Source organism: Meriones unguiculatus, chromosome 1 (assembly GCF_030254825.1).
Source record: "Meriones unguiculatus strain TT.TT164.6M chromosome 1, Bangor_MerUng_6.1, whole genome shotgun sequence".
Lineage (NCBI taxonomy): Eukaryota > Metazoa > Chordata > Mammalia > Rodentia > Muridae > Meriones > Meriones unguiculatus.
This window is the reverse complement of record NC_083349.1, coordinates 108,897,030-108,924,402: the sequence shown is the minus strand read 5'-3', so window position 1 is coordinate 108,924,402 and position 27,373 is coordinate 108,897,030. Positions and strand designations below refer to the sequence as shown.

Below are 27,373 nucleotides of genomic sequence, written 5' to 3'. Positions count from 1 at the left end.
CCATAGAATTGTTGTGAGGATAAAAATCAGATAAAATACTAGAGTAAAATGTCAGCCTGAGCAGGACTTGGTGGTGCATGCCTGTAATCCCAGCACCTAGGAGGCAGAGCAAGCAGATCTCTTTGAGTTCCAGGCCAGCCTGGTCTTTAAAGTGAGTCCAGGCTACACAGAGAAGCCCTGTCTTGGAAAACAACAACAACAAAGAAGTCAGCCTGGTGCTTAGTGAGGAAGAAGAAAAAAGAAGAAAGAGAGAGGATGGTTATTAATGCCATTATTGGAGTGGAAACTGTACAGGGGTGTGGGGGACCATCTGTCTGAGCTATGGGGAGCGCAGGTCTGAACACTAAGTCAAGGGGTTAGCTCCGGAGTGTTTGTGCACCCAGAGAGACTAAGCTTTATTTTTTGATTAGGTTTTTTGAGACGGGGGTTCTAACAACCCTGGCCATCCTGTAACTCACTTTGTAGACCAGGCTGGCCTTGGAGCTCGCAGAGATCCCCCACCTCTTCCTCCCGAGTGCTGGGATGGTTGGTGTGTGCCGCCACTGAGCTTTCTTCCTGGGATTGTTGCAGTTGGCTTTGACTAGTGCATCTCAGCACTCCTGGCCAGAAACCCCAGGAAAGCTGAGTCTCTGTCCCTCCAAGAGGCTTGTATAGTCCCCAGACCCTTGTGTTCTGAGGCAAAGGATCTGGGTGGGCCGGACCAAGGACACATGGCCATGGAGACGAACTCTTTCTGTTCTTTATTGGTTGGTTGGGGCCTGAGCGCTGCCTTTCAGCTTAGCGTCTCCCTGAGCTGCACAGAAAGTCCTGCTTCCTATTGAAGGCCAGAAAGGAGACATGGGAGTGTTTGTTTGCTTGTTTGTTTGTTTGTTTGTTTTTGTCTTTAGCCCTCATCAAGACAGGGTCTTATGGAGTAGCCCAGTCAGCCCTCAACTCGCTATAGAACCTAAACTAGCCTGGAGCTCTCAATTCTTCTGTTGTAGTCTTCCAAGTTCTGGGATTACTTCCACCGTCATACCCAGTCAGAGGTGGCTCTTATCCCAGCATATTCACTCCACTCTTCATGCGTCCGCTCTGCACTGAGATTCTGAGGGAGACGAACCTGTGCTGTCTAGTTCATATCTCATCATTCTCCAGCTGAATACTGTGAGCCTCAACCTCATTTCGAGTGTCCATGGTCTCCACTGTTTCCACTGGCAGTTCTTTGGCTGCCCCTTCACTGTCCTTGCTCTCTACCTGTCCCTCAGCATCCTCTCGGGGAGCCAGGACAGCTCCTTCAGCCTCTGCCTGTCCCCCAGCCTCCCCTTCAGGGCCTAGAGTACCTACTTTAGCCTCCGTCTGATGTCCAGCCTGCTGTACAGGCTCCAAGGGGTCTCTTTCTTCCTCTGCCTGGTCCCTCATTTCTTCTCTAGCCCCCAGGGATTGCTGGGTTTCTGGTTGCAATGGACTGTTGGCTAAAAGCCCTCCAGCAGACTGTGGCTCCTGGAGAGCTGGGGGAAGGGAGCCTGCTTGCTTGGGGGCCTCTCCTGGGAAGTTGATGAGCTCTGCAGGAGTCATGAGCCCATCTCCATCCAGGTCCTGACTCTCAAGCACCGTGTCCACCACAAGGATCACCTGTGGAAACAGTTGCCATAGATATTTTTGGGAACCCAGCCCCTCCCCAACAGCCTCACGCCTGCTGCATAGGATCTGAGCTTTCATTTTCTGGGGAGTCTGTCAAAAGTCATGACGAAAAGAACCAAAGCTCCAAGGAGCTAGTCGCTCACTGTTTCCAGCGGCACTTACCGGGTTGATGGGAAAGTGTTCCGCTCCAGGGGCCAGAGCTGCTGTCAGCATGGACAACAGCTCCAGGCCATCCAGCTGTCCATTCTGGTCATAGTCATGAAGAGCAAAGAGGTAGAGCAGGACTAGGGAGGAGAGTCTGGGTCAGACAAGGCAGGAACACACAGAGAGGCCAGCACTGAGCCCCAGTTCCATTCCCAGGAGCACCCCCAACCCCAGTGTGGAGCCCTAGCCCCTCACCTTCCTCCCGGTTCATGCGCTCCGGATCCTCTTCCATCTTCTCTAGTCCCTTGAGGTAATTCTGCAGATGTCTGTTGAAAAAGTGGAAAATCAGCCAGGAGAGTCCTGTGACCCAAACCCTGAGCAGTTAATACCCACAGAAAACGCCCAGCTTAACTCACCGGAGCTGCTCAGGGCCTGGCTGGAAGGGATTGGCCATGAGCTGCTGTGGTGCATCAGGGTCAGGCCTAGAATGGGGAGAGAAACATCAGCCCAAGGCTTAGCTTAGCAAATTTCTCTCCAACCTAGAGTTGTCCCTCCAGGTTCCTGGAAAGGGCTGTATGGAAAAAGCTCTTTGGGTGTCATTGGAAACAGAACCTTACTTCCTGACTGCTTTTTGCACTTCAGGTGTCTTAGTTAACTTCAGAAACCCAAGGAAGGGACTGGGGAGATGTCTTAGTGGTTAAGAGCACTTGCTGCTCCTCTGGAGGGCCTGAGTTCAATTCCAAGTATTCATACTGGGTGGCTCACAACTATCTATAACTTTAACTTCAGGGAATCTAAACCCTTCTTCTAGATCCTGCAGGCACCCCCACACTCATGCACACACGGACATACACATGTAAATAAATATAGAATTAAAAAGAAAATGCCTAGTGAGGTTGAGGCCACCATGGCAGACACACAACAGAGGCCCAAGACAATAGTCCAGTGAGTGTCAAGACATAATAGCCTCTTGTGGTCTTCCTTCTTCAATGCCAGGATCCACAGAGCAGATCTCAGGCTGAGGCTGGTAGCAATGCCCAGGTTTCTCCAGACCCAGTTTGCTCCATGACACATCATTCATTGTCTGTTCCTTTTTTTCAAGCGGAGGGTATGGATGGCAGTCTGCCCAAGATCTCTAAAAAAATGTATCACTACTTCTGCATGTGCTTGCTCACATCCGCCTGGAATGGCAGAGGTGACAGGAGTTATCACAGGCACCTCAGTCACTGCTGCCGGCCCTCCAAAGCCTGTTGGGGCATCACTTCCCCTCAGTCCCACGATCCTGCCGTACATACTGAATGTAGAAAGCAGCTCTAAGGTGACTTCAAAATCCTTCAACATTTGCTTAATTAGAACGAAAATGTCCCAGGTTAACAGATTTGAGCTTCGTAAATATAAATTCTGGGCTCCCATAAAAAGGAAGAAAGAAAAAAAGAAAGAAAGAAAGAAGGAAGGAAGGAAGGAAGGAAGGAAGGAAGGAAGGAAGGAAGGAAGGAAAGAGAAGGAAAGAAGGAAAGAAAGGCAAGCAAGCAGCTCTAGTAAGCTAGAAACGTAAGCTAAGGATCCCTGTTTCCTGGGTATTCCCAGTGTCAGTTCTTGATTCTAGGATGACAACCCCAGTCTCAGTTTCTAGCCTCCTCCTGATGCTTCACGCCAGCCTGGAGCTGAACCCTTGGCTGCCAAGGGGGTCTACAAGCATGCACTCAGTCCCTCCTTGTGGCATCTGATAATGAGAGGGCAGAAAGTTTGTGTGCTCAACACAAAGGAAGGAAGCCATACTTCTGCAGGTTCCTGGCTCTCCAGAGTCCTGACATCTTTCCAGAACCCTCCCTGCCCCCAGTCCGGCCCTCCTAATGCTCTTACCTTGCAGCTCCATCCTTGGGAGCAGCTTGAGCCAAGGGCAGCAGCAATAGCGGCAGCACCAACACTTGCGCTTGCCACTGCAACATCCTTCTGGAGACTGGAGCTGGGAACAGAATCAGGAAGTCAGGGGAGGGGTGTCTGCCGCAGCGTTCGGGGGTCAGTTGGATCAGACAGGAATGACGTCTGTCCTTGCATGTGGAAACAGGCAGCATAGGAGAAAGGACGCCTGATCAGGGAGAAACTACGTTGCACATGGAACTACATTGCACCTTCCATGGAACTTTGCTCAAGATAAGTCCTGCATATAAGCAGATATAAAAATCCTGCTTTGGTATGTAAAGTGCACTGTGGGAATTAGCTCTGGGTGTGAGGACACCTCCTCATGTCCCATTGGCCCTGCTTAAGTACTGCTTGAATATGTCTGCTCTAGAGCAGGCCATATTATTTGCAGACGGTAAAAAAGGATAAATCAGAATGCTGGGACTCACTGAAGATCAACATGTATACAAAGAGACAAAGAGCAAGATGGACTGAGTCTGTATTTATGAAAACCCACTGAGGCCTGGTGTGGCGGTACGTGCCCTATAATCCCACTAAGAGTCTGAGGCAGGAGGATTGTGAGCTCAGGACCAGCCTGGCTGTTTCTACATTATGCAGATTTGGAAATGGAAATATAGAAATGGTCAAATATAAAATAAGTTCATTGATAACACAAAGCATAAAGCTTCCTGGTTCGTCCCAGGGGTGTGTGTGTGTATATATATTGTGAGTTTCCAAGGAGATGGAAGCCCACCAAAACTGAGACATCCCCCCAAAATCATCTCTGTGCAGAAAAATAATCAGATGTTTGATGGTCTAAGCAAAGGATCAGGACCTCTTGCCCACAGAACCAAAGATTCAGGCAGTCACTAAATTTTCCTAAAGGACATTTTGTAACTCTCAGCAGATTCTCTAAGAGGTCCTCGATCCTAAGAAGGTCCAGATCCACGTGGGGGTAGACATCAGTTCTGGAAGAGTTGAGCGGTAGAACAGGTAAACACTGGCTTGCAGGAAGATGAGCAAAATGTTTGTCTTTTTGAGCTGCCTTGAGCAGCTGGACTTTTACCAAAGAGTAAAAATCCAGAAAAAGATGAAGCCATCACAAACATAGAACCTGTGTTCATTTTTCCATTTCGTGTGTATGTCCATGCGTGTGCATGAGTGTGTGCGTGCGCATATGGAGGCCAGGATCAATGCTGGGTTCTTTCTCAGTCACTGTCCAAGGTCCTCAGTAGTCACCTTACCAGGTGACCATCTCCCAGCCCTGAGCCCGGTTTTTTTACGTGTGCTGAAGATTGGAACCAGTGTGTTTTACCAACTAAGCCATCTCTCCACCTCCTGCCCTCCCACCCTCATTGCCATCTTCGTTTGTCTGTGCATGTGACTGGTCCTGACAGGAACACTGAGTACATGCAGCTTGCTGATCTCTAAAAGCCCAGTGGATAAAGGGATGCTGAAGCCACCACTGCCTGAAAGGTATTGGCAGCATTAGCTGGTGCATGGAGCCTTGGGTTGTGGTTATATGGAGGAGAGATGACAGGGTCTTGTGGTCATTTAAGGTAGGCATCTAGAACTGAGTTCTCCGTGTTAGCATTAAACCCTCAAAGGGACACAGCCCAGTGACAGGGTGACTTCCAACCTGAAAGTATGATAGCAAATGTTCCAAGCTGCCTACAAGAGCATTGAGTAGCAAGAAATTGTCAGCATATCTAAGCACAGTGGGACCAGTGATGGGAGATGGTGAGTTTGACATCAGCCTTTTCAGGAGTGTCTGTCAAAGCTAAGGCATGTGAACAGCACCTTCAGTCTGAGTGCTGCATGGGGCAGAAGAGCCAGAGGTAAAGCCTGGGCTCGCCTAATGTGAATGGACTAAGAGGAGACTCCGTACATCAAACTGAAATTCCAAATAGCTATGCTCAGTATGAGTGAACCAAAGGAGGCTGGAGAGATGGCTCGGGGGCTAAGAGCGGTTGTTGCTCTTCCAAGGACCTGTCAGGCAGCTCACAGAAAGCTGGGACTCCACCTCTGGGACATCTGATGGCTCTAGGCCAGCCAGTTCTACAAAGAGAGAGACCCTGTCCTATAAAAACCATCGCATCCACAAAACAATAGCAATAAATGAGAAGATGTCTAAACTCATCAGTTGTTAATTACATTAAGAATTTTAATTTATTTTACGCATGTAGATGTTTGTTGCATGTACCACACATGTACCACATGTGCCTCATGGCTGCAGAAGCCAGAAGAGAGCATCAGATCCCCCTGTGACTGGAGTTACAGATGGTTGTGAACCACCATGAGGGTGCTACGAGTTGAATCTGGAAAAGCAGAGTTCTTAATTGCTGGGCCATCTTTCCAGCTCCCTAAACTCATAATATTTAAGAGGGAAAAAGTGAGCTGGGCACGGTGGTGCATGCCTGTACTCCCAGCACTCAGGGAGGCAGAGGTAGGCAGACCTCTGTGAGATCGAGGCCAGCCTGGTCTACAAAGTGAGTCCAGGACGGCCAGAGCTACACAGAAAAACCCTGGAGAGAGAGAGAGAGAGAGAGAGAGAGAGAGAGAGAGAGAGAGAGAGAAGTGGGCAGATTTGAGAATTTTAAAAGTCAAAATTTCTGCAGTCATGGAAGTTCAAGGAATCGAGGGACAGCAGTTTGAGTTTGAGTTTAGAGACCACCTGGATGCCTCAACCGGAAGTGGAAGGCAGAAATGTCAACAGAAAGCCAAGCTCTGCAAATTGGTGCCTTATTTCTTTCTGGAGGGCTGGAGAGAGATTAGAGAGGAGGCTCTGCCCGGAGACCTGTGTGGCAGGGAACTAGATGGCAACCTTAAAAGCTCTTTGCATGCAAAGTCTCTGGAATAAGGGTGGGCCAGCGGGGGTCCAGTCTCTAATAAAAAAAAGAGGGGCGGCATAATGGTTGAGAGGGCTTGCTGTCAGAGTGGTTAGAAGGAGAAGGCTACGGTGTGCGGTCTGGATGTGCTTTGTCCTCTAAAAGCCCTGTATTAAAGGTGAGGGTGGGATCACCAGTTTGGCACTGCTGGGAGGGGCAGAATCTTTAAGAGCTCAGTCCCAGGCTGGGGAGGTGGCTCAGGTAGTAAGTGCCTGCTGTGATGAGGACCTGAGAGCCCATCCCCAGCAGACTTGTAAAAGAGGGCATCGGGAAGGGGCTGGGGAGGGGAGGCAGAGACAGGGGGATCCCTGGAGCTCACTCGCCAGGCAGTTTAGCCAATTAGTGAGCTCCAGGTTCAATGAGACTCTGTCTCAAAAATTCAGAGAGAGAGAGAGAGAGAGATTGAGGAATACCTCCAATGTTTGCCTCTGACCTCCACACACACATACACAAACATACATGTACACCTACACTGACCTGTACACACACCCCCATGAACAGCTACACACCTATCACTGGGCCTGGGGGGTTGAGGGGGGAGACAAAAGCAACCAGGCCAACTGACCATGAGCTAAAACCTCCAAAACTAAGAATCAAGAGCAAACCTTTTCTCTTTATAAGCTGATTGTCTCAGATGTTTGTTACAGTAGTGGGAAGCTGACTAACACACATGGGAAGCCAACAGACACAGGCCAGGAGGGCCAGTATCCGTGGAAGGCAGCTGTGCAATCTGCAGGATACAAACACACACTTTCACTAAGTAGCCTGGGCTGCCCTTCATCCCTGTGCCTCTGCCTCCCAAGAGCTGGGATTACAGACGTGTGCCATCATTTCTGGCTGTTCATGTCTTTGTTATTCAATGCCAGGGGCCAAAACCAGGCCTTCACACATGCAAGCCAAGTGCCCTACCACTGAAGCGTACTGCCAGACTATTTATCTTTAAATTATTTTTTGCCAGGCAGTGGTGGTGCACACCTTTAACCCGAGCACTCAGGAGGCAGAGGCAGGTGAATCTCCGTGAGTTTGAGGCTAGCCTGGTCTACAGAGCTAGTTCCAGAACAGCCAGAGCCACACAGAGAGACCCTGTCTGGAAAAACCAAAATAAAATACTTTTAAAGATGTGTATGTATATGTATGTGAGTGTTTTGTTTGCATGTGTATGAATGTGTACCATGTGAGTGTCTGGTGTCCAAAGAGATCAGAAGAGGTCACCAGACCTCCTAGAACTGGAATAAAGATAGCTGTGAGCCATCATGTGGCTCAGTAGTTCTCAACCCTCCTAATGCTTCGACCCTTTAATAGAATTCCTCATGTCGTGGTGACGCCAACCATTCAATTATTTTTGTCGCTACCTCATAACTGTCATGTTGCTCCTGTGAGCTGTAATGCAAGTGTGATATTCAGGGTGCCTGATATGTGACCCCTGTGAAAGGCTTGTGACCCCACAGGTTGAGAACTGTTAATGTGGATGCTGAGGCCTGAATGTGGGTCCTTGGCAAGGGCGACAAGAGGTGCTCTCAAGCGTTGAGCCACATGCGCAGCCATTTCTTTACTGTTTCCCAAGTGAGGTAGGAGGTCAAACTACTTCTTTTCCTCCTTAAGGCTTGCAAAATTACATAATCAAGAAAAGATACACATGTTTAAACAAGGAACAGAAGCCAAGTGCAGTAGCACATACCTATAACCCCAGCTCCTTGGAAGGCTGAGGGATGACAGTCGTGAGTTCAAGGCCAGCCTAGGCAATGTAGGAAGATCCTGACCGAGAGGGAGGGAGGGAGGGTGGAACCTAGAAACTCAGAATTGCTGTAAGGAAAAGGAAGTCTAGATTAAAGGTCAAACATGAGGGCCCTATGGGAAGGCTGCCTAGGCCCTGGTGCAGGCTCTGCCATGCACTGGCTGTGATCTCTCTCTATCTCAGGTCTCCCAGGCTGACAGAACACTTCCCCAGGGCCACAATGGTAGCTGTATGAGACCAGGCCTACACCTTCCAGAAACTGTCCTGTCTGTTCTGCAGCAGCTTCATACATTCCTTCCCTCCTGGCTTTAAAGTTGTTTTCTCTTCCCCATCTGGTCCCAGCAGACTCACACAACTGAAATCCCTCAGAGCTGTCCACACGTATTATCTGGACTGTGCCTGTTGTCATCCAGCAAGGTTGCTTTTTACAAGAGTGTATTAGAGCTCCAAAGACAAACCCTAGTTGGTGGCAGTTTAGGCCCAGCAGGAAGTCCCCACTCATCCAGTCACTCAGGCTGGCTGCAGGGGGTCCCAAAAACATGCTTTCAATTTTGTTTGTTTGGAGGGGGAAGTTGTTTGTTTATTGTTGTTGTTGTTGGTGGTGGTGGTGGTGGTGGTGTGTGTATGTGTGTCTGTCTGTCTGTCTGTCTGTCTGTCTGTGGGCATATGTACCCACAGTGTGCATAGGAGGTCAGAGAACAACGTTCAGGAGTCGGTTCTCTCCTCCCACCATATAGGTCCTGGGGATCAACTCAGGTCAAAGGCCTTTACTACCCAGCTTCCTGGTCCGTGCCTACAATTTGTTTTTACTCTCCTTCCCTGACCCTGGAGTCTAATTCACCTTCTCTTCTATGTTTGGCCTTAGTGACTGGCTTCCAGGTGACTAATTCGGCTGAAAAGGCTGCCACGTCCAAGCAGTGTTTCTCTGTCCCAAAACCAAAACCAAGAAAGCCCTTTAGAGATCTTGGGACCACTCTCCCAACCCACCAGATAAGTGAGAGAATGAACCTTCCATTGGAATTGTGAGCCTTCAGGCTGTCCTCACCAGCAGTACAGATAGAAGAAAGCTGGTCTCCACTGCCCTGCCTAGACAGCATCCACCGGTAAAGCTAAGGTTATCATCTGAAGCTACAAAGTTGTTTTGTTTGTGTGGTTTCATGAAACAAGGTCTTGCTATGTGGCCTAGGTTGGCTTTGAACTCATATAGCTCAGGCAAGCCTTAAACTCACTTAAATAAAATCGTCTTGACTCAGCCTCCCAAGAACAGGCATTATAGCCATGCAACTCCACACTGAGCTCTGGTTGTTTTCATGAAACAGGCTGTCTCCCTATTTAGCCTCCTGCCACGTGCTGGAATTACAGGAGTGGACCACCATATCCGGCTATGATATGCTGCTTTTTGACTTGAGGGTTCCCACAGCCTACCTGGTACTGAAGCATCAATGTGATAATCTAGTCTGCAGGGCAGGGCAGAGCAGGGCAGGCACTGGAGCAGCTTTCATCCATGCATGCAGCATGCCTGATGAGGCTGGAAAGCTTGAGACCATTTGTAAGCACTAGCAGAGAGAGAGAGCGCCTGCCATGGATGGAGCCCCTCTGAAGACCTGGGGGAAATTCTACTTAGTCACACAGGCCTTGCTGTCTGTTGCTCTGCTGTAGCTGTCTTGAAAGTATCAACCACTTCTGCTCTGGGATCTAGAAATCATGTGCAGATTTCTGAGGCCTCCCTGTGTGAATCCGTACCGCTGTCCCCTTTTCTGTCCCGTGAGTCTCTTGCACATGTAACTGTTTAGTGTGTACAGCGGACAGAGCCAGGAACCAGCTTCATGGGTTTGCAAGAAATAGTAAGAGGACAGCGAATTCCTCCTCTCACGCACTCTCTGTCAGCCTTTTACTGCTGTCCCAGCCTGTGGTACTGTCTTTATACCCACATCACATAAGTCTCCCTTTGCTAGAACTCCATTTCCAGAAACTGCGTGTTTCCAGAAACATTTTTTAATTGTTTATTTTATTGGTGGTTTTATGTGTGCTTGAATGCAGGCCTGTGTGTGCCAGGATGCACCTGTGGAGGTCACAGGCCAACTCTTGGGAACTGGCTCTCTCCTGCCACCTTGTGGGATATCTGCTTTGAATTCAGGTTCCCTGGCTTGCTTGCAAATACCTCAACCCATTTTGCTGTTTCATTCAAAACCTAAAACAACAACAACAGGTCCCTGAAAGATGGCTCAGCTGTTAAGAACACTGGTTCTGTTCCCAGGACCCATATTTTAACTAACAATTATCTGTGACTCCAGTTCCAGGGGACCTGATGCCCTCTTCTGTCTGTGTAACACAAGTGTTATGCAAACATACATACAGGCCAAACACCCACACATAAAATAAAAACAATAAAGGCCAGGGGTGGTGACACACCCCTTTAATCCCAATACTTGGAAGGCAGAGATAGGTGGATCTCTTGAGTTTCAGCCCAGCCTGGCCTACAAAGCAAGGTTCAGGCCATCGAGGGCTACAGAGAGACCCCATTTCAATTAGTTAATTAATTAAAAATCCCACAGGGTCTCATGTATCCCAGGCTGGCCTCTAACTCATCATGTAGCTGAGGCTAACCCTGAAATGTGGATCCAAGTGCCCCATCACTCCCAGCAACTGCAGGACGGCTCCTTGATTGTCTCATAGTCCAGAGCGCCCATCTGTGCGTTCAAGTTTCACGCCATCTTTATCTCGTCCTCCAGTGTTCCATTCTGCAAGCACCGCTTCCAACAGCGGCGCACTAGAGTTTCTTACTTTTAATTTTGAAGTGTTTGGGTCCAAACCTGTTCTGCCTTCAGGCTGGACCTTCTTGATGACCTTAGCATTCCGTTGCAGTCTGCCTCCGAGATTAAAAGCACTGCACAGGGCCTTTGAGTCTAATGTTCTCTTGGCGCCTCTGGGCATTGTTTAAGAGAATCGAGCCAAAATTTCAACTGGGTTGTAACGAGGGCAGTGTGACATAACTTGCTCATAGCTACACCATTTTAAGTCCTTGTAAGAGCTTTTATAAGTAACAGAAATAGAGTGGTCACTGAGCAACTGTTAGTAAAATAAAAACGGTCCTAGCCATTTCCTATAATTATAAGAAGCACAAACATAACTACCCTAATGAATACTTGAAAGCCGCCATAACTGCTAGTTAACAGTTGTGATATAATTCAGTAAAGTTATTCAAGTCAGATACACACACACACACACACACACACACACACACACACGCTCGCACGCACAGCTACAATGACCTTCTGCCTTCAGTTTCTTTAAGCCTTTGCCCTAGGAAACTTTGGCCTTGAGGTTGGACCTTTGGTCAGACCTTGCACTGTTATGTGGTCCAGGCGGGGTGTCCCTCAGCCCACGCTGTGGCAGGGGGGTCTTTGAAGGCTTCTCTCATATGGCTTCCCATCCCATGGACACATCTCTTTTACATCTCTGTCAGAAAGCCATAATGCCTCTCCTGAATCTTTCCAGAAGCTGAAGGGCATCCATTTCATTTCTAAACAAGTGGAGAACTTACCCGAATCTAGTCGTCCCCCTTGATTTAGCCCTTTAGTGGTCGGTTCTAGGGAGGGGGAGTCTGAAATGACTGCCGCTGTGCAGCCAAAGGGGCACACACCTGAGCTACACCGTGAGCAGCTACCTACAGTTGGATGATGACGGACAGTGTCCTTCAATCATTGTCCATCTACCGAATGAGGGGGAACCGCCAGCCCTACCATCTTGGACCTACCATCAAACCCAGGGCTCTGGGGGGGGGCTTTCCACCTCTCCTCTGTCTGCTCTGAGGGATGACCTCTTCCCCAGTGGTACCGGGAGGCTAGGCCACCTCCCTACCGAGCCCAAGCCGCAGGGGATGCGGAGGACTGCGCTCCCTGCACCGTGACAGCAGGCAGAAGGTCTCCACCCTCACCCCCACGGTGCGGGGCACCCCCGCCGCCCCGCTGGGCCCCAGCCCCTGCCGGAGTCCGACCCACCTGCTGCGGCTGCGCTGAGCGCGACTGGGGCTCCCGCTTCGTGCGCGCTATAGGCACCGCGCCGCCCTCGCCCGGCTGCCCGCAGCCGGCCCTCCCCCGGGCTGCTCCACGTGGCCGGTCCACGTCGCCCTCCTGGCTGCAGCCACCGCCCAGGCCCGGGCAGAGTCCGGAGCGAGCGACAGGCACGGGAGGGCCACCGCCCCGCCCTGCCCAGACCTGTCCCGCAGCGCCTCCACCTGGCCTTGTTCCATGTGGGTCTGAGGGAAGATGGATGGGGTCCTCAGTGTGTGTCAGTGTGACCCAGATGGAGAGGGACCGGTTTGTGATTTTGAGTGTGACACACCGGCGAGGCAGGAGTGTGTGTGCACGGCAGACTGGGAAGGATTTGTGAGCATGTGTGTGGGCGGCTGGTGAGGCATACGTATGAGGCACATATTCAAGAGACAGACTCAGAGCAGTGAGTCCGGTTTGTGGATAAGGCAGAGTCACAGAGTGGTGAGACTAATGTGCACGTGTGCATTAAGAGAGAGACACTCAGAGATAGAGGGATGAGGCGGGATGCTGTGTGAGACAGACAGAAATAGATACGACCAGACAGATATGAGGCTGCTGCTCGTTAGAAATGTCTCTGGGATTATGCTGTGGGCACTGCTGGCTTTATCTGAGAAACTCGTTTGTGACTACGTAGAACATGACTTACTATTAGCGTGTGGGATTGTGGCCTTCCCTGGAAAGAACACCGTGGCCGGTACACGGCCGACTATCCAGGAGTGCAATGGTATGAGTGTTAACAGGTTATATTTGTCAAGGCATCGGAACAAACGCCTCTCAAGTTGTTAGGGCTGAGACTCCTGGGAAGGTATCACTGTGGCCCTGGGACCATCCTCATTGCGAAGGAAGAGTTTTCATGTGAGGGGAGAGCAGGCGGGTCAGGGGTCAGGAGAAACCACAGGCGCAGTTGCTTTCTAGCTGTATGGCCACAGCTCATTGATTACAATGGAGTGCCACCGACTTTTATCCCAGTGGAGAGACCCTCTCTCTGAGCTCTGAGTTACATCCTCACCCACTGGCCCTCAGACTTAGGGTTTTTGTTATTGTTGTTTTGTTGTTAATAATTTCATGCCTCAGAACCTTTAGTCAGCAGCAGTCACAACCACAAGCCCTTCAGACTGACCTTCCTTTGGGGGACGCTGTTGGGCACTGTTGGCTTGCTGTCATGCTACCACTCCCTGTGTGGTTGGTTGGTCTCAGTTTTCTGTGTGCACTGGTGTTCCCTGGCATTCCCACCTCGCTCTCCATTTGCTCATGTCTCCATCTGTTCACATAACCTCCATCGCTATCTGTCAGGGGCTCACATGTGTGTTGCAAATGTTCATATGCTGAAGCTGGAACCCCCAAAACGCCTGACTTGAAAATAGGGCAATGATTAATTTAGACAAGTCATGCTGGAGAATACAATCCTATTTGACTGGTGTCCATAGCAAAAGAAAATACTCGAACACGTTCAGAAACAACACTGCCAAGGCCTGAAGGATCTCCCAAAATTAGTGTCTTGAGACCTACCTTTGTTGTGGTGCTGAGTGGTGGGGGCTTTCAGACATGACTAAGTCAAGAGTTCTGCCCCTGCACGTGGGTTGGCACCCTCATGGGAGAAGCTGCAGATCATCTGTTCCTCTTGCTCTCTTGCTCTTCTGTTCTTCCCACCACGTGAGGACTCATGAATGGCATCATTCATGAAAAACAGGCCATGAGCAGACACGAGCCCTGCCCGCACCCGATCTTGGACTTTTCACACCCTGAAGCTGTGGGCAACACATTTTTATTGCTTATAAATTGTCCGGTAAAGGCCTGGAGAGACGGGCTTAGTGGCCGAGAGGGCATAGCGTGCTCTGGCATAGGACCCAAGTTCGGTTCCCAACACCCATGTCAGGTGGCCCACAGCTGCCTGAATTCCAGCTTCAGGAGATGTAATGCCCTCCACTATCCTCCCCAGGCACTTGTGCTCACATGCACCCCCAGCACACGTTCGTGGGCACACAAACACATGCAAAGATACCATAAAATTAACCTTTAAAAACTGTCCAGCAGTCAGGTGCGGTGGCACTCGCCTGCAATCCCAGCACTCAGGGAGGCAGAGGCAGGCAGATCTCTGAGTTTCAGGCTAGCCTGTTCTACAAAGCAAGTCCAGGACAGCTGAAGCTACACAGAGAAACCCTGTGTCAAAAAAAATGAATAAATAAATCCAGTCTGTGGTATTCTGTCATAGGCTCACCATGTGAAGATAGAGACAGAGCTCAGAGTGCCTCTGAACATGGAAGATCACCGACAAACCATCAGAAGCTATGGGAGATGCACAGGTCCTCAAGCAGCCAACTCTATGACATCCTGATTCATGCGTCTGGACTGTAAGAACACACGTCTAATGGAACATCCAGCCGTCCAGCCTGTAATACCTGGTAAAACCAACTCAGCAAATGAATTTATCATCTAAATGCTGATGAGCCAAGCATAAGAGTCTACATTTGTAACCCCAGCACTTAGGCAGAGACAGGAGAATCACTTTAAATTCAAGGCCAGCCTGGTCTACATAGCGGTTATTGGGCCAGTCAGGAATACACCCATTTTCTTTTTTTTTTTTTTTTTAAGATTTATTTATTTATTATTTATACACACAAGAAGGCACTAGATCTCAGTATAGATGGTTATGAGCCACCATGTGGTTGCTGGGAATTGAACTCAGGACCTTGGGAAGAACAGCCAGTGTTCTTAACCTCTGAACCATCTCTCCAGCCCCCACCCATTTTCAAAAAAAAAAAAAAAGCAAAACAAGCCAGGAGATGGTGGGACACACCTTTAATCCCAGCACTCAAGAGGCAGAGACTGTCAGATATCTGAATTGAGTTCAAAGCCATTCTGGTCTACAGTTAGAGTTCCAAGACAGCTTCAGCTACATAGAGAAACCTTGTCTCAAAAAACCAAAACAAAGAAGAAAAAAAAAACACCAAAAACAGCCCCAAACAAAAACCCCAACCCTGCCCCCCCAAACAAATCACCCCAACTAAATGGAAATGACTCTTAAGATATCTAACTCCAGTCTAAAAGGCCTAGACCTCAGGAATTCAACATCCTACTGATTTGTGCCTGGGTCAGTGATTTTAAAGAAAAAGTTTACTGATCTTCAGTTACCTTGGAGATAAAAATAAAAACCAGCTTTGCACAGTCTCAAGGGGGAAGCCCCAGTGTCCTTCAGAAAGCAGACAGGAGCAAAGGTAGGCACAGTCCATAGTCGTTTTCTGAAGGAAAGACCAGGCAGCGACAAGGCTAGGATTAGCCAGCTCCAGCAATTCGAGAGGGCTCTGGAGCATAGAGGCTGTCCTCAGTTGCTTGAGGGAGTGGGCTCTGGGTTTCAGGGGACACACAAATAACCTGAGCAGACAGCTTGGGCTTCTGATTAATGGATGCAGATAGAAAGGTACATCGTCTAGGAAAACAGAACATACCAGCATCCTAGTCCAGCATCTGAATGCTTTATCTTCCTCTTCTGGCCTTTCCCTCCGTTGGTCTCCCCACTCCAGGGATAGACACACCTGCCTCTGTGTAGTCAGGAATCTGAGAGTCATCCCTGTTCCTCTTCAGCCTGGCTTCTAGCCCAGGGAAGAGTCCTGCCAACTCTGCTTTCTGTCTTGAGGATCTTCCTTCTTCTCCCTGGTGCGGAGGACAGCCAGCTGTTTTCTGGGCCCAGAGTGCGCTTAACAGTGCCCAGGTGGCCCCTTTGCCTCTGTCTTTATCCTCCTTCTTCTCTAAGCGGCCTGAGGGTTTCTCTCTGTTTGCGCCCTTCCTGGCCCTTGCTGGGTTTCCTTTGCCCTCGGGAAGCTGCTCAGCTGGTTCTTGATCACCCATACTCAGCCACGATTATCTTTTGCTAAGCCCCTATCCTCCATATTTTCACTTACTGTGGAGCTGGCACTCTTCTGCCGGGGAAACCCCTACTTATTTTCCTGCCTCTCCCATTTGAGTCTGGGCATTATTTTCACTTTCTCCTACACAGTAGCAAGGAGTACTTCTTCTTTCTAGTACTGTTTCCTGTCCTAAGAGTTCAGGCCGGAGGAACATTCAAATCTCAGAGGGGTTTTGCATTACATAGGTTGATATACCCATGCCCTGGCTGGTCCCTGGACCAGGAGTGGTAGACTCCCAGATGATTCTAGCCTGCAGACACCAAGGGAAGCCAAGGTTCTACCGCAGACCCTATTCAACTACCCTAATGAAAACAAGGACAGGAATCCCTGGGACGTTTGAATCCGTTGCCTGCAACAGAGCCGATGAGCAAATCATCTGTTGCACCCCTTTTCTGTTGGCGGGGACTGTAAGAGACCACGCAGAGACACTTGACCTAGGGAGTAGAACGTCACCACGGAGCGGCTGAAACCTGAGTGTGTAACCATCTGTTGGGAGTGCTTGTGCCCAGTGTGTGAGGGTCACAGTGAATGCCAGCACTCAGTGACTGAGCAGAATATTCTCACAGGCGTGGCTGCGGAAGCTTCCCAGGCTGCCTGATTCCGCCTTTGCGGTCCAGAGATGGCACGCACCAAGATGGCAGCTGCGGGGGCGCTGCTTGCCTTAGGGCGGCCGTGCTTTTCCCTGTCGAGGGAAAGCGGGAGGAGCGGGAGGGCTCTGGTGACCCGGCCAGCGCTGCCTGGGCTTGTGAGGTCCGTGGGCACGGCCAAACACCGCCCCTCGCCTCGGGCCTGGCGGTGGGCGGGGCCGACGGCGGGTGGGACCCACAGAGGCCTGCCAATGGCGTGCAGGAGGCGGGGCCCCGACAAACCGCAGGCCGAAGAGTCAAAGTTCAGGAGCTAGAGCCAGCCGGGAGCCTGGGAAATGGAATACCTCTACATAACCGAGATGCTGACTTCCTCCCTGGGCCCGCAGAATGGCACCTGGTCAGACACCGCCTCTCTGCTCTTAGCTCTTGGCGTTGCTCTCTACTTGGGCTACTACTGGGCATGTGTGCCCCAGGTGGGTGAGGGCCGAGCTCTGGCCGGCGTGTTTGGGGCACTAGAATGTATGGGGTAGTCTCCAGCTTGGACTCGAACCCTTTCTGAAAGCTTGGATAGATGATTCTGCCGCGCCCCTTGGATTCTGCTCTTGTAACGTACTGGAGAGCCGGTTCCTCCTCTTTCGAGTCTCAGAATCTTCCCCTGCAGCTGGGTCTTTCGAGCACAGGAAGGACTGACCTTTGTGTGAAGGGTGGTGGAGGAGGATATCCTCAAGTGTCAGAGATCAGGGCTTTCTGCTTTCCTTTTCTCTTTAGGTGGCCTAACTAAACTGTGTAGATTATGTTCGCTAGCTGCACAGGATAATGGAATGGATGCCTGTGTGGTTGTGGCACCAGCTTAGCGGTCCTCTCTCTTGAGGACTGGCTGGGGTTCTGGCCAAGCTGAGGACAGATGGATAATTCTACCCCTACACACTCAGCCCTGTTCTAAGTTCTAGAGTCTGTGTGTATACAATGCTGAGAAGTCTTAACAGGTTGTTTTTGATAAATTTGTTTATTTCCTCAACTGAAATGTAGATTATTCAGGAAAGCTAAGGTTTTTGATCTCATTAAAATCTATTTAGGTAACTAAGCCTAACAAGAAACCTATTGATTGAGCTTTCTACAAAAGATCTATAGGAGGCAAACACTTCCTCCTGGCTACAGGAAAGGCTGAGACAGGAGGATCACTTGAGCCCAAGAGTTTTGAGCCACTCTGGGCAACAGGCAATAAGGCAAGGCCCTGTCTGTGCCCATACAGCGAGGTCGTGGGCCCTGTTTCAGAGAACAGAGAACTGCTGGGGCGACTGGCACAGAAAGGTAATGAAAATTGGCAGTAAAGAGGTGGCTCAGTGCTCAAGGGCACCCGGGTTCGGATCCCCACAACTACATGGCACTTCCAGTTCATGATTGTTTGTAATAGTCTTTCTGGCTTCCCGGCATACAGGTGGTGCACAAACATACATACAGGCAAACATTCACACTATAAAATAAAAAGAAATCTAAAATATAAATAGTAAACATTTTAAAATGTTTAAATATCACATGAAATGCTTACGTTAACATAATCCCTGGACTGCAGTGAGCATTCAATAATTTTCACCAACAAGTTGTTATTGTCAATACCACAGTTATTAATTCTGCTTTCCTCCTGTTTGCCCTGTCTTTGGGCAGACCAACTAAGTTACGAGGGTCATAATGTCTTTGCTTTCCCTCTTATCGAATAAGGTTGGGATTAGACTGCATTATGCACAGTGAGCTCACTGTTGCTATTCCAGGGTTTAAGGACCAGGGTCCAAGTCACAGTGTCAACTGGGCCTCTTTAGTGGACCACTCGCCTAACCCCTTGTAAGTAGCAGGACTGTAAGATAAAACAGGATCTGATTAAATTCCTCACACATGCAATTTATGATAAAAAAAATAATTACTTCCCCCAAACTGTAGATTGAACCTAGGGTTCACCACCCAGCTACCACAGCCCAGCCCGGCCCTTCCATCCCACTCTTAAGCTGGAGCCTTCTGATTCTGTTCAGCACACGCTTAAGCCTGTGAGGCTCGGCCCTCTCGTTTACTTCATGGCAATGCAGAAACAAGCAAAGAGGCTGAGAGTCAGGGCTTGGCACCCACTGACCTCATTTGTCTCTATTAGCCTATCACTGTTCCCTTTTCCCCAGTTGGCATGAAGAAAGGAAATACTTGTTCACATTGTTCCTCCTGTATAGCATAGCCTAAGATCTGGGCCTCCACAGAGATGCCCTTATAAAAGAAGCCCCTCATCCCTGAGCACACACACTGGGGAACGGCACAAATATGTAGACAGTGGGGTAGTAAAAGCAGTGGGGCACAGGAGCTGCCAGAGTGACCGGAGCAAGCTTCGGGAGATGCATTTGGACACTTCAGCTACAACGTGAAGATCACAGACTGAGTGACGCTGACATTTCTTTGCCTGCTCAAGAATCTCAACCAGGACAACATGGTGACACAAGCCCAGCAGGAAGGCAGGAGGATTAGGATGAGTTCAAGGTCAGCCTGGGCTGCATAGTACAACTTTGTCTCAAGAAACCCAACCGCCCTGGGCTGGAGATGTCCCAGCCCTGAAAAGCATGCAGACCAGTTTGTTTCCCAGCATCCTTTGTGGCACTCTCGACTGCCTGTAACTCCAGCTCCAGAGGGTCTGACCCTTTTTTTAGACCCCACACAAGACCTGCACCTGTGTGCTCATATCCACAGAGAGAGGCACATAGTTAAAAATAAAACCCAATCATAAAAAAAAAAAAAAAAGGCAAAGCCCAAACTCTAACCAACCAACCAGCCAGAGGACCACAGGCCTTATTGGGGATCGACTGAGCAGTTTATACTATCTGCTCTCCCACAAATGGGTTTGAGAGGACAGGCCGAGTTAGGGAGTCAGTACCCAGTCAGCTGCAGCAGTTCCCCCCTTTGCGATAATTTCTGGAGGGGACACTTTAGTACTGAGGTTTCTGGGGGGATACCAGATGACTGTTAGTTGAGGTGGCCTGGTCATGCCAGTCTGAGCTGTGCTGCATATTTTCCTGTGGCACAGCAGTGTCCTCAAGGCGGGACTGTGGGGAGGGATCAGTCACCCTCCACTGTCTCGGACAAGAAAAAAAAAAAAGAGGCCAATTGTGTTATGTGATTACAGAGGCCTCTTCTGGTAGCTGGGCCCCAGTTTCTGGACTTCCTGGAGCAACACTGTCCAATCACTGTGCAGACTTTCTACCCCACACTGTGGTGTTTTGAGGGACGGCTGCAAACCGTCTTTCGAGTCCTCCTGCAGACTCGGCCTGCGGTCCCTTACCGGAGGTAAGGAGGGTCAGAACAGGGTGAACACGAAGCTCCAAGTATCTAGGCAAAACTGATCCACCTCTTTAAAAGAAGGTAACCTTTGCCCTAAAGTGTGTTGAGGGCATGAGACTGGGTCTATGGAAAGGCTCTCTACTGGCACCCACACGAGGGTAACAGTTCACCTACACATCCTACCTGGTTAGCCTGTTTCATATAAAGCATGCCTTCAGGTACTACCCACAAGCTGCAGAGCTTATGGGTGAGCCAGAGGGCAGAGCTTTGAAGCCTAATTCCTGACAGTGTCTTTGATTTCCTCTCTCTCTTAAACCCCAGCGAGATCCTCCAAACCCCAGATGGAGGCCAGTTCCTTCTAGACTGGGCTGAGCAGCCTGACAGCAGTCCCCCAGACCCTAGCACCCAGCCCATAGTTCTGCTGCTTCCGGGCATCAGCGGCAGTAGCCAGGAGCCGTACATCTTACACCTAGTTGAGCAAGTTTTGAAGGATGGCTATAGGTAAGGAAGGGGCAGAGAACCTGGGAAGGGAAAAGTGCATCTGGCCTTGATACAGTACTCTTTGACAGGGTTGTTTCTGAAGGTTACCAAAGGGGAGGGCCTTCTTGGGAGGGTTTGGCTCACATACCTGTGTTGCCCCAGGGCTGTTGTATTTAATAACCGTGGCTGCCGAGGGGAGGAACTGCTGGTGAGTACCTCGTGTTGGCCCTTCACCCGTTCCCTTTAGAGACCATTGGCCCTAAGGCTCTACCTACTTGCCTACCCACCACCCTTCCTCACTACCTCCTGAGCCCTTCCATTTGGTTGCCTTCTAACAAGAGCCTCCCTCCCTAGCCAATGACCCAGTTTGCCCTCAGACCCACAGGGCTTACTGTGCCAGCAACACCGAAGATCTAGAAACAGCTGTGAAGCACATAAAGTGCTGCTACTCCCAAGCTCCGCTGCTGGCTGTGGGCGTCTCTTTTGGAGGGTAATAGTTGCCTAGGTTTCTTCCAAAGATCCAGTTGTTCATCTTCTGCCATTTCCTCCTCTTCTGCCCCAATTTACTCAAGCCAGCCCTTCCTGTGGCCCTTCATCCGATTTTACAGGATACTGGTGCTCAACTACCTGGCACGGACTGGGAAGGCCGGAGGGTTGGTAGCTGCATTGACAGTGTCTGCATGCTGGGACTCCTTTGAGACCGTTGACTCCTTGGAGACCCCACTCAACTCACTGCTTTTCAATCAGCCCCTCACTGCTGGACTCTGCCGGCTTGTGGCCAGGTAGGACGGCAGACACACCAGGTTCTGCTGGTGCTTGCCTCAGTTCCCCTCTGGGCTTTTCTTGACGAGGTAAGAAGACAGAAGCTGTGAGCTCTGGGTTAGGTGCAGGAGTCCGGACAAACCCTGATGTATTCTTTTCCAGAAACAGAAAGTCAATTGAAAAGGTGCTGGACGTGGACTTTGCTATAAAGGTATCTTTCAACCACCCCCTTACCACGGTGTTGGTCTCCTAGTTTCTTTTTTTATTTTATGTGCTTTGTTGTGAGGGGGTCAGAGCCCTTTGAACTGGAGTTACAGCTGTGAGCTGCGTGTGGGTGCTGAGAGCAGAACATGCTCCTAACCCCTGAGCCACCTCTCCAGCCCCAGTCTCTTATTTTCTAATATCATAGCCTATCATACCTCCCCCACAGGCCCGCACAATCCGCCAGCTGGATGAGCGCTACACATCTGTGGCTTTTGGGTACAAAGACTGTGCGGCCTATTACCAGGCCTCAAGCCCAAGAACCAAGGTGGACGCCATCCACACCCCTGTTCTCTGCCTCAATGCAGCGGATGATCCCTTCTCCCCATTCCACGGTGAGTGAGCCACAGAGGTGTACTGAGGTGTGAGCCTGGGGGTTCTTGGCCTAGGCGAGCTTCCTGACCTCTCCACTCCCTCCTAGCATTCCCTCTGCAGGCTGCCCAGAAGTCTCCCTGTGTTGCACTGCTCATCCCAGCTCGGGGTGGCCACATTGGCTTCCTGGAAGGGCTGTTGCCCTGGCAGCACTGCTACATGAACCGTGTCCTCCATCAATACGCCCGAGCCGTCTTCCAGCACTCAGCGGAGCTGCCTGACCTTGGAGCACTCACTCCTGAGGATGGAAAGAGCTGACAAGAGGACTGTTTGGGGTCTCACTTCAATCTTTCTCTGTTTATTAAATATCAACTCTTCCTGCCTGATAAGCTGAGGTTCACTCTCCCTTTCCTCAGGCTGGAGTAGACCATCCAGGAGCTTACTGTGTACCTGGCCTGGCTGGCTTGGTGCTACTCACCTGAGCCAGTAGATCAGGGCTACCTGAGTCTTCCTTTTGCCTCTTCCTGCCCTAACAGCAAGTGCCAGTCCAGACTTTGTCTCAACAAAAGCCCAAGGACCTCGTGTAAAGGCTGTAAGGGAAGAAGGAGAAACAGTTTCTGTAAGAAGGATGGCAAAGCCTCCAGGCTCTAGAGCATCTTCACATAGTTCTAGAAAAGGAGGATCTCAACTCTGGAGGCCTAGGAGGCAGAGGGAAGGAGGCAGGTGGTGTGGCCTGGGCTTCAGACCACACGGTCCTGCATAGATCCACAGGTGATGAATGCAGGGCTCCCACGACTCAGAGTGACAGGGGCCACAGGCAAGCTTTAGCTGAGGGACACGTAGTCCCTGTCAGTCTCCTTGGAGGCAGTCTCTGCCATGGACCTCAATGAATCTGCTATGGATGGCGACAGTGTCCAAGCCCGACTCCCGTTGGTCACAGGAGGTTAAAGGAAACCTGGAAAGGCACTCTGGAGCAGCAGGATGGTGACAATGATAAGGCCGACACACAGCAGGAGCAGGAGCCACACAGGAACACTCCCTGAGGGTGGGACAAGGGAAGAAGTGAGTGGGCAAAGGAACCTCAGCGCTTGAAAGCCAGAACCATTAACCTCTCTCCTTCCAGGAGGGGCAGATGGAGGTATACAAACAGTCCATTTTCTAGGGGCCAAGTTTTGCTATAGCTAAAGATGAAGTGATAACCCCTGCCAGACACACACATAACACAAATGACTCACGCCGTGAGGGCAGCAGGTGCAGCTGGCAACGGCTATCCACAGCCACAGAGAAAAGGGCGGTTTCGTGGGGCCCAAGAAGCTTTGGACCACAACCCTTCTCAGGTAGAAAGGTCACATCTGTCACCACAATGCCATGGGCCTCCTTCACATAATACAGGCGCTGGGGAGGAAGACAACAGTGAGAAGGCTCCTTTTTGGGAAACATGTTCCACAGCCCCAGCAGGCTTCCCCTATGGACGGGGCCAGACTCCTTCCTGTGTAGGGTAGAGTAAGCCTGTAGCCCTCCCGTAGGGTTGTACCAACCGCTACCCATTACCTGGAGAGAGAAAGCTATGTAGATGGCGACAGAGCCAGTGACCGTGCCTAGGCCTAGGAAGGTACCCGATTCACTGTAACATACAACAAAGTATTCGTTGTTCTGGAAGCTTCTGCACAAACCCTCTCACCCCAACAGCGGTCCCTGGGAGACTCCGTCAGGGCTCATTCCCCAGCTCCCTCAAGCACCCGCTATCTAGCCAAGCAGCACCTCACACCTGACACTGAGGCAGGAGATGACTTCATGGCCACAGGCCCTGGTCCGAAGCGGCAAGAAGGTGGAACTGTCCCAGGCTGTGAGGTAGCAGGGCGGGGGCTGACGTAGGCGCTTGTGGGGTATCTGCACTGTGAAGAGTCGTAGACCACCAGGCTGATCTGGAACCTGCCCAAACCTGGAAAGTAGGCAAAAGGCTTTTCAGCTGGAATTAGCCCTCAGGTTTGTGCCTTGCTGTACCCTGGTCACACCTGGGACAACCTCCAACATGGCTACAGTAATCGCCGGTCCCCTCCTGCCCTCTTCCCCACTACAGCTCAGCTGAGGCGCGTCTCTTTTAGCCACCCTCTGCAATCTTCACACCTGCAGGCCTGGTAGCGGTATGGTGTGTCAGGAGAGGTGGGTCCCTCCTCTTGCCATTGTAGCTGTGTCACTAGTTGATCCTTGTGCCACACGGAGGCCTTGAAATCCCAGCCCACAGTAACTAACTGGGCAGGAGTAAAGATTGCAAAGACGGACAGTTAGCACACCTACTTCCTGGGCATGCAGCATAAGAGCCTCCCCTTCTCTGCACCAGCATGCCACACCTCCACCTCCTTACCTTGCCATCAGGGCCCAGAGCCAAATCTTCAATCTCTCCCTCATGGGCTTTGAACTCCAGAACTTTCTCCAGGCTAGGTACCTACAGCCAAGCCAGTATCATGGTTACAGACCAGTGAGCAAGAACACTATGCCAGTGGCACACGCCTGTAATCCCAGCACTCAGGGAGGCAGAGGCAGGCTGATCTCTGTGAGTTCGAGGACAGCCTGGTCTACAAAGCGAGTCCAGGACAGCCAAGGCTGCACAGAAAAACCCTCTTGAAAAACCAAAAAATAAAAATAGAACACTATAGTCCCCATCCCTCCTATCCTAATGGGCACTCACAGGTTTCCCAGGATGCATATTCAGAGTCTCATAATTCCAATGTTAGTGTAACCAACATCCGTCTCCCTTAAGCCCCTAAAGCCATACCTTCCAGACACGAACATGGCCATCACTCCCTCCAGTGGCAAGCAGGGTATTATCATGGTTGAAGCACACAGCTTTCTGCAGTGGCTCAGGGCTGAAGTCTGTCTGTACCGCCTCCAAATTCTTTACTCTGAGTTCAACCCCTTCTGGGCGAACTTCCGCTCCCGATTTCTTCTCAGCTGGAGGTGCGCCCTTCCTCTGCCGAGGTCCCTGCTCCTTGGAACCTGCAACACAATAATTTGCCTGGATCCAGACTTCTTGGTTGTTTTTAAGACAGGGAGTTGCTATCTAGCCCAGGTTAGCCTTAAAAATCCTCCTGCCTCCACTCCTAAGCACTGAGATTACAGGTACACACCACCACACCTAACTGGACCCGGGCTTCTGTACTAATCAGTATGAGTCCTCTACTGACAGGAGTCCAGAGAGAGTTCAGTGCTGACATCACCCCACATCTAAGCTCTCTTTTTTAGAGACCAAGATTAGAGCGATTTCCCAAAGCTCCTTACCCGACTTCTCTGCTTTACTGCCCTTCTGTTGTTGGACCTGAAAACGCAGGAGCTGACATCGGGCGTCCTGTCCAGCAGCAAGAATGTCACCTGCCAGCGCCAAGTTCATAGTAGCCCGCGTCTCTGTGTCATGAGAGTGCAGCAGGGAGGCGCTCAAGCACCCGTTGATTTGCTCTAGCTGTAGAAAGTGCTGTGAGGGAACCAAAGCGGACAAAGTTCAGGCGAGCCCGGAAGTCACTTTAACTCTTAGTCTTAATGGAACTTCTCTGCTTCCAGCACCTCCAGCTCATGCGGTTTGTTGCTTAGAGCTTACTGAATTGGGGCTCCCCAATCCAAACAACAAGCAGGGCTCAGATTACTAGGTCCAGTTTACAGAAAGAAAGGAATTCAGTCTCGAGCTGCTTGCGGAAAGACAAAACCATATATATATGCCTTCCTGGAAAAGGCCAGAATAAGAGCCCTGGGCCCGCTCCCGTGGTCCGTCCGGCGGGGGTGGGCGGTCCAGCCTTTGCAGACCTGCACAGCTTTCAGTCTATTTTTGGATGTCTCAACCACTCTGCTCGGGTGAAACCAGTACCCTAGCGTCTAAGCGGAGGTTTTCCCAGCAGGAGTAGGAAGGGTCTAAAGCAGGGGTACCGCTCACCCGTGCATCCCCCGGCTACCCCGGAATGGCCCTCGGCCATGGCAGGACAAGCTCTCAGTGGCCCTGCGTTCTCACCACGCCATTCTTTATGCCGGTCCTGGCAGCGCCTCCTCCGCCCGCAGCGATGAGCAGCCCAGTCTTGGGGTCCACCCGAAGCGCGTACAACGGGAACGGGGCCCGGTACAGCTCCACACCCCGGCGCCGGCCCATCCCGCCCGCACGTTCACTGCCAGCCCCGCGGAACCAGCGGCATGCCGCGCTCCGCCTTCGAAAGCTGCCGAACTTGGTGCCGCAGTCGCCGGGAAGCCCGCGGACCGCTCGCAGCCCCGCGGGCTCCCCACCACTCAAACCACGGCAGGTATCCGATCTGCGCTCGCGCGACTGACGGGCTTGCGCAAACGCTCAGTGCGCACGCGCCGCGAGCCTCGACTCTCTCCGCGCAAGCGCAGGACGCCAATCCGCGTCAGCAATAGCGGGACGCGCTGCCACGGAACCCTGGTTTCTAGGATCCGGTTTCTAGCCACGAGTGACGGCGGATCTGCCATCTTTGTATGGGGCGTGGGAGGTGGGGCTGGAAGAGATTGCTGAAGATCAGTAAGCCTAGAATTAAAAACTTCTCGAATTGGGACGGTCTCCACTTCTGGAGAGACACGCGGACGCAAGCGGAGCCTTTATATGTTACTCCAGAGAGGAAGTGATTTCTCCCAGGTCACAGAGAAGGCAGGGACTCCAAAACAAAACTGGCTTCAAATCAGAGTCACTGCTTCCTAATATCCCAATATAAAGACATCACTGCACTTTGACAGCAACCTCTGCGGCTGATTGGGTTACGGCTTGACATCCGTTTCTGGAACAGAGAAGTTATGGGTGGCGGTTGGTTGCTCTCCAACAGGTGTCTTCTGTGTGCTGTGCGTGGCACCCCGCCCCTTTAAAAGGTCCCCTCCACCATATCTGGCATCTATCTATCATCTATCTATCTATCTATCTATCTATCTATCTATCTATCTATCTATCTATCTATCTATCTAATCTCTTCTCCCTTCTTCCCTCTGTCTCTGTGTGTGTGGTGTAGTGTGTGTGTGTGTGTGTGTGTGTGTGTGTGTGTGTTGCTTGCAGGTGCTGCCTGAAGCCAGAAGAGGGCATTGGATCCCCTGCAACTGTAGTTGTAAGCTACCATTTGGGTGCTGAGAATTGAACCGGAATCCACTGGAAGATCAGCTCTTACCCTCCCAGCCATCTCTCCAGTGGCCTGGCACCTCAGCCTTCTGAGGGAACCTTCTCGTTTCTGGTCTGTGCATGCGCTTGTGTTCCCCTATGAATGAGTCAATAATGTCCTTCCCTGTGAAGAAATGAGCTGCTGCATCCTTGTCAACCCAGGCTGTCCCCTGAGAAATAGACCCATTGGCCTAATCTTTGGTTTCAGTTGTCTTCTACAGACTTGAATAAATTGGGAAAAGAGCCCCTGAACATCTCAGGTACATGGCACTT

At 50.8% G+C, this 27,373-nt stretch overlaps 3 protein-coding genes across 5 annotated transcripts; 1 reads left to right on the top strand and 2 right to left on the bottom strand.

Moving 5' to 3' along the window:
- Positions 1-717: 717 nt before the first annotated feature.
- On the bottom strand, positions 718-12,541 carry Cgref1 (cell growth regulator with EF-hand domain 1). The gene is made up of 6 exons (XM_021635449.2): positions 12,294-12,541; positions 3,631-3,733; positions 2,184-2,249; positions 2,023-2,093; positions 1,786-1,907; positions 718-1,614 (listed from the first exon to the last, which is right to left on the bottom strand). The coding sequence occupies exons 2-6, from the start codon at positions 3,714-3,716 to the stop codon at positions 1,117-1,119; spliced, it is 843 nt and encodes a 280-aa protein (XP_021491124.1). The 5' UTR covers positions 3,717-3,733; positions 12,294-12,541; the 3' UTR covers positions 718-1,116.
- Positions 12,542-17,122: 4,581 nt separating this feature from the next.
- Positions 17,123-22,352, top strand: Abhd1 (abhydrolase domain containing 1). Of its 2 annotated transcripts, XM_021635428.2 has the most exons (9): positions 17,123-17,312; positions 19,994-20,154; positions 20,470-20,649; positions 20,791-20,836; positions 21,006-21,118; positions 21,237-21,410; positions 21,553-21,601; positions 21,821-21,986; positions 22,073-22,352. In XM_021635428.2, exons 1-9 carry the CDS (start codon positions 17,175-17,177, stop codon positions 22,279-22,281), a joined length of 1,236 nt encoding a protein of 411 aa, XP_021491103.1. In that variant the 5' UTR covers positions 17,123-17,174; the 3' UTR covers positions 22,282-22,352. The 2 variants fall into 2 exon arrangements, with proteins under 2 accessions (XP_021491103.1, XP_060221039.1); XM_060365056.1 differs by lacking the exons at positions 20,791-20,836; positions 21,006-21,118.
- Positions 22,293-26,294, bottom strand: Preb (prolactin regulatory element binding). Of its 2 annotated transcripts, XM_021635427.2 has the most exons (9): positions 25,961-26,289; positions 25,243-25,432; positions 24,740-24,960; positions 24,329-24,409; positions 24,091-24,215; positions 23,732-23,905; positions 23,515-23,587; positions 23,199-23,358; positions 22,293-23,002 (listed from the first exon to the last, which is right to left on the bottom strand). In XM_021635427.2, the coding sequence occupies exons 1-9, from the start codon at positions 26,093-26,095 to the stop codon at positions 22,908-22,910; spliced, it is 1,254 nt and encodes a 417-aa protein (XP_021491102.1). In that variant the 5' UTR covers positions 26,096-26,289; the 3' UTR covers positions 22,293-22,907. The 2 variants fall into 2 exon arrangements, with proteins under 2 accessions (XP_021491102.1, XP_060221035.1); XM_060365052.1 differs by lacking the exons at positions 23,199-23,358; positions 23,515-23,587 and adding an exon at positions 23,989-24,029 and having other exon boundaries at positions 24,073-24,215; positions 25,961-26,294.
- Between the last annotated feature and the right edge of the window lie 1,079 nt (positions 26,295-27,373).